We start from the raw sequence: 6,580 nt of genomic DNA on the forward strand, positions 1-6,580 counted from the left end.
TAATACAATCTGCTCTAACTGTTTTGAAAAATTAACGTAACGAAAATGACTTTAAAAATATTTTTAAAAAATCTGAAGATTTGGCTAATAGATTTAACATTGAAGTCAAGATATCACGAATAGCAAATAAACAGCGTAATCGCTTAAATATTTCATCAGAATCAAACACACCTGAGAGTTATTACAGAGTTTCTGTATATTATCCATATCTAGATACATTAATAACAGAAATTAAATACAGATTTGATACAAAAAATACTAACATTTTAAATTTAAAAGGCTTCATACCTATGTATTGTAATAATATTGACGTTTCAAAAATGTTAGATGCAGCATTATTGTATACAACTGATTTACCAGGAACTTTCGAAGAATTAGAAGGAGAATTGAAAACCTGGAAAGCAATATGGAAAGAAAAACCAGTAGATGAACTTCCATCCACTGCAATGGAAACAATATTTTTACCATTCATGAATTATTATCCAAACATTAAAAGGCTTTTAATACTATTTGCAACTATTCCTGTAACAACATGCACATCTGAAAGGTCATTCTCTTCACTTAAGAGAATTAAAACTTACTTAAGATCAACTATGGGAGAAAATCGATTAAACGGATTAGCATTGCTCAATATACACCCTGAAATAATTATAAAACCTGAAGAAGTAGTTGATACATATGCTAATAAACACCCCAGACGCCTTCAGTTATTATAACTAACAAAATTGTATTTAAAAATATGTTTTTTTATAAATATTAAATTTGTCTAATAAAATGTTGTTTCTATCAAATACTTGTATTTTGATTATTTCATATTTGGTCATGAAAGACGACAGTTTTTTGAGAGGGAAAATACAAGATAAGTAATTATAACTGTGTATAATTTGAACTTTTTGTTTGTGCCCCCCCCCCCCCCCCCCCATAAGAAATTTCTAAATACGCCCCTGCCAGCGAGTCCCGGGGCGTAGCGACGTCGCGGAGAGCGGTCGGCCCGCGGCGCCGCCGTCGAGTAGGTATCGCTATATACAGGCATGAATATATGCGTCGGGACGTTCGATTTTTTTTCGCGAATATCGCGTTTACGACGTCCGAGGGCGACGGAGCCGGTCGTCCACCGTCCGACGCGGCCTGATCGCCCGCTCCGACGCCCGAAGCGGACGTGCGAACCGCGTTCGCGATTCGCCGGGACGGCGACACATCTTAAGGGTCACAGATTTGACGCCAGTCCTCAACTCAGTAGGTAGGCAGGTCGGTTAGGCGTAGGTGCGGATGACCCGGGGTCCTGGTTTCGATCCCGGCCTCCCGGATTCGAATTAATTTGCGGCGGCCGTATTAAATAGATTTTTTTTCGGATCGAATTTTTTTTCCGCGTTTTTTTTTTTCGTTATTTACATTTTCATATTTAACGATAATTTCTTGATCTTTTTTTCAAAATTCGAGATTCCTGCCCTTACGGACTTCGCAGGGCCCCACGGCGGCGTATTTACGTTCTGTACATGAATCTAGCACTCGGTGCCAAATCAACGTATAATCCGGAGCTGTAATTTCTGTTCCGTTTTATACACGAGTTTAGCACTTTAGCGGTAGTCAGCATACAATAGTGTGTAACGGTATTAAATTAAATTAATTACATTAATATAATAATACAATTATGTTAGTGTTTTTAATTAAATATTATTAATATATTTTTTTTACACACTAGTTACACATTTTTATACATCAGCTTAAGTATTAAAGTATATAATAATAAAATAATGTTAGTCCTAGTAATTAAGTTGTTTTCTTATCACAATTATTAAATTAAAAAATATGTACTATATTAAATATAAATAGAGTTTGTTACCTATGTCAATGTGACATTGTTCTTGAACGTTGTAAAGCTTTTAATGCGGCAGCTTTAGTCGACTTTATTTGTAAAATTTTAGAGGATTATCATAAGAGGCGTCTGATAAAGTTTTCGTCATTTCGTGTTACAAAATTTGAAATTATTTTCCAAAATTTTTGTAATAAAGCTAAATTACTTGAAGTAAACAAAAAAAATGATACAACTTATGAAATTAATTCATCATCTGGAAATAATTTTTATACAGTTATAAAAAACGATAAATTAAATTTTTTTTGTGATTGTGCATTCGGTCAAGGTGGTCGATTTTGCAAGCATATATGTGCAGTACACTTATTTGGAGACACTTTTAATAATCTTGACAGGCAATGATCGAATTGAAATAGGAACTTTGGCTGTAGGAAATAAATTTGACCATACGTTTCTACATAAAATGGATATGGACACAATGGATACGGAGATGGAGACTGAATGTGCAACGTTAAATAAAAAAGATAAAAATAAGGATAATTTAAATTTTCATAGTAGTATGCAAAAATTTAATATGGAAATTGGACTAGAAAATGATTCTAATATTAACGATGACAATGCTTTAACTGACAGTGAAATGGATATTGAATTGGAATTACTAACTAAAAATATAAATAATATAAAACAAATAGCAAAAAATAACAATAACAAATTAGTTTTAAACAAAATAAAACTATTAAACAAAAAACTTGGTGGAATTACTACAGTTTCAGAATTATCTGAAATTTCTGCTAGCGTATTACGTCGAGGCAAAGTAATAGGAATCCAACCAACATCGCGGTCAAGAATAATAAGTCAGATAAAAACAGGTGTCAAACGAATTCAAGCAGGTCGATCATCAAATAGTGAAATGCCATCTAGGAAAAGATGTACCAAAAAAAGATGTTTAAGAGAAAATATAAAAAACAATACGGCAAATGCAAAATCACATTGACATAGGTAACAAACTATTTATATTGAATATAGTACATATTTTTTAATTTAATAATTGTGATAAGAAAACAACTTAATTACTAGTGCCGGGTTGCATAAAACTCTACGGAACCGATAGACGACTATCGGTTCCGTAAAATTGAAAACAGTTACGTAAATATGATAGCTGTTATCAAAAACATAGTTATTGAATCGATAAGTTAGAGATCCGATTTCGGTTCTGTATAATTTGCAGAACTCTTTACCTTATCATTTAGGTAATTATATTTTTTTTATCACAAAAAAACGTGACATTTTCGTGATAAGTTGAGTATTGTGATTTGTACTGTTTACTGGTACCACGATTTAAGATAGTATGGTTGCCCAACGAGCTATGATAAGACGGCATTGGATTTAAATCGGACCCCGGGCACTAGCACTTCTAGTGGACTATTTTATAATTTATAATATAATATGATCATTATACAGGGTCTTCCAAATTTCGGTCTTTTGTCACACGAAATTTGGAACACTCTGTATATATTTTTATTGTATATAGGTATAACATAACAATTTTTATTAGTTTTAATTTGAACCAATATGAGCGCTGTATGCGGGGGTCCCCGTAGATCACGTGACTTTTCGATTCAAACCGTATGCCGTGTGATAACATTTTTCTAATGGGTCGATGGGCAACCATACTATCTTAAATCGTGACTGGTACATTATTATTTACTGAATTATACTGTAATAAATTAATCTTTTATTTTTGTTAATAAAATGTCATTAACATCAGCCTCATCTTCATCAGATGAGTCTGATGATAATAATATGTTGTTTGACATATTGATTAATCTTCCATCGCCGAGACGATTTCGGGTTCGGTCAAATCCTCTCGAAGATTATGATGATTTTGACTTTAAAATTCGCTTTAAGTAAGTACCTATGTTTCTTCTTCTTCTTTGCCTTTATCCCCCGCAAGTTCCAATGTTTCATAAAGTATATTGTCCAACGTACTTTTAATAAGTAAATTAATTTATCATTTATCACAATTTAGTATTTATTTAAATTTAAATTTATTATATAATTTATTCATTTTTTATATTTTATAAACTAATAGATTATCCAAAGAAACGTTCATGATACTTTTGCACATGATTGGAGAAAATATTGAACATAAAACTCTGAGAAATTTCTCCCTATCAGCTGAAGTGCAGATTTTAATTGCTCTCCGTTATTATGCTACGGGAACATTTCAAGTTTGTATTTTTCATAAGCATAAATATTTATTAGATATACCTATATACAGATATATATGTATTTAAAATGTATAGTAAATCAACAGAAAATGCCTGACAAGTATACTTACATAATAACATGTATAATTTTAGGCTGTTTTGGGTGATCATATCCATGTACACAAAGCTACTGTTTGTAGAATTGTCAAACGTGTTTCTTTACAAATTGCACAGTTACGACCACAATATATTCAATTTCCTAACAATACTGTCCAACTTCAACAAATCCAAGCAAGATTTTATAAATTACATGGGTTTCCTAGAGTTATCGGCGCTATTGATTGTACGCATATAAGAATACAATCACCTAAAAATGATATTGGAGAGAAGTTCCGCAACCGTAAAGGATATTTCTCATTAAATATTCAAGCCATATGTGATAGCCAATTAAAAATTATGAATATTGTAGCTAGGTAAATATGAACTTTTAAATTATATTTCAATTAATTGTATAATTATATAACTTGTTTATTTAGATGGCCTAGATCTGTTCATGACAGCACTATATTTGATAACAGTTTTATACGTGCGAAATTTGAAAACAATGAATTCGGAAATACCTTTTTACTTGGAGATGGTGGTTATCCATGTAGAAGTTATCTCCTGACCCCTCTTTTGAACCCAAGAACTGATGCTGAACGGAAATATCAAGTACCTATTATAATAACAACATTATTGGAACTTATCAAAATATATAATATTATTATTTTCATATTAGAAAGCTCAAATTGGCACAAGAAACGTTGTTGAACGTTTATTTGGAGTTTGAAAGAGAAGATTTCCTGTACTAGCCATAGGAATTCGCACACAATTGAGTACTACCATGAACAATATAGTTGCTACAGCTGTTTTGTACAATATCCTTCTACTACAAAAAGATGAGATACCATTAGAAGACGATAATTTAGTTGATAATGAATTGTTTGAAGAGTTACCATCAATTCCTACTCGACAGTTGGGAAATGCTGCTAGATCAAATTTAATAAACCATGTGTTTTCTTAAATAAAAAAGAATTTTGATTAAATATATTTGTATTTATATTTTAATTAACAGTATATTGTTATTTTTTGTAAAGGTATGAAACATAATACTTATATTATACTAAAATAAAATTAAAATTAATATAGAACACAACATTTTAGTGCAACAAAATAAAACTTTAACATACATTAAACTCTTTAGTTTTCAAAAAATAAAAATAAAACAACTTCAATACTTATTTAGCTGTAATCTACAATTGCAGCTAAGTTGTTAATTGTTTTAAAAGAATAGCTTCTTTCATTTTATTTTGTTTCAATTCAGATTCTAAAATCTGTTCTTTTAAGTTGTTTTGCCTGTTTTCGGAATCATACTGTTTTTTGTCTGCTTCTTGTTTCAAAATAATTATATTATTTTCAATTTCTGTTGTTTTTAATTTTAATTGAGCTTTCTGCAATGTTAATGAGTTTAAAGTCTCTGTAACTTTTTCTTTGCCTTCAGCATGTAATAAATGTTTGGTTGTCAATTGTTTAAGCCCTTCATAAACCTTTTTGATTGATGCATCTTTACGAACAATGTTTTTCCCAGTTTCTTGAATACTATCAGTCACAGATTGGTTATCCAATGTTTTTATGATCTGTTTTTCAGGCAATTTAAGACTTTCTGGACTTCTTTTTTTCGAAACAGGTGAGATAGATGTCACAGATATATTATGGTCTTTTGGTAAATGCACTGAAAAATTAATTTATGCAATATAATATATGATTAATAATTATGTAAATTAGCAGTTAACGACCTATTGTTCGCTGAAATTTTTTGATAAATGAAAAAAAAAATATACTAGTTATAACGTAAATCCATAAATAATAACTAAAAATATTGAAGTTAACCGTATTAAGTATAATAATGTGAAAAATTTCAATATTGTAGGCAGATATGAAAAGATTCAGAATCTTTGATGTAAATCTTAGAATAAAAACCAAAATATTAATGAATACATACCAGTCTCATATTCATCCTCCCCGATTATTGTTTCAACAATTGTATATTGGTCATCATTAAATGCTGTATCATAATCATTAATTACTATTTCCTCGTCTACAAATAAAAAACCATAGTAGTATATATTTGTATGTTCACAGCCAGCTTTTCCACGGTAATTTTTTTTTTTCAAGGGGGAATGTCCCCCTTGGAGACTTTTATTTTACCGTGTAACACATTTCACACTGATTGTCTACCAAATTCTACCACGTAAAAATATTTAACGTAATCAAATTTTTAGGAAATCTTAAAACTGAAAAAATTATTTCAAGTAAAAACACAAATTATTAAATAATATTTTTTTTATTGTTATAAATTAATTCTTAATTATATTTACACAAGTTTTCTTACTTCTCTAGTAAAAGGTACATATTCTACAATACGATCATGAATTAATAAACAGTAAGCAGTCACACCTGTAAGCGATTCTGAAGCTTCAATTTCCAATTGAACATCCACTGCTGAGGCTGTAGCTGA

The 6,580-nt window shown here is 30.4% G+C and overlaps 2 protein-coding genes across 2 annotated transcripts; both read left to right on the forward strand.

Moving 5' to 3' along the window:
* The first annotated feature begins 320 nt into the window (after positions 1 to 320).
* LOC100573168 (52 kDa repressor of the inhibitor of the protein kinase-like) lies at positions 321 to 716 on the forward strand. Its single transcript, XM_003240297.1, has one exon. It carries the CDS (start codon positions 321 to 323, stop codon positions 714 to 716), a length of 396 nt encoding a protein of 131 aa, XP_003240345.1.
* Positions 717 to 2,387: 1,671 nt separating this feature from the next.
* LOC115034770 (putative nuclease HARBI1) lies at positions 2,388 to 4,852 on the forward strand. Its single transcript, XM_029492198.1, has 7 exons — positions 2,388 to 2,445; positions 2,581 to 2,742; positions 3,582 to 3,720; positions 3,906 to 4,044; positions 4,177 to 4,496; positions 4,560 to 4,734; positions 4,802 to 4,852. The coding sequence occupies exons 1-7, from the start codon at positions 2,388 to 2,390 to the stop codon at positions 4,850 to 4,852; spliced, it is 1,044 nt and encodes a 347-aa protein (XP_029348058.1).
* Positions 4,853 to 6,580: the final 1,728 nt, after the last annotated feature.

The sequence above is a fragment of the Acyrthosiphon pisum genome, unplaced genomic scaffold (assembly GCF_005508785.2).
Source record: "Acyrthosiphon pisum isolate AL4f unplaced genomic scaffold, pea_aphid_22Mar2018_4r6ur Scaffold_21007;HRSCAF=22780, whole genome shotgun sequence".
Lineage (NCBI taxonomy): Eukaryota > Metazoa > Arthropoda > Insecta > Hemiptera > Aphididae > Acyrthosiphon > Acyrthosiphon pisum.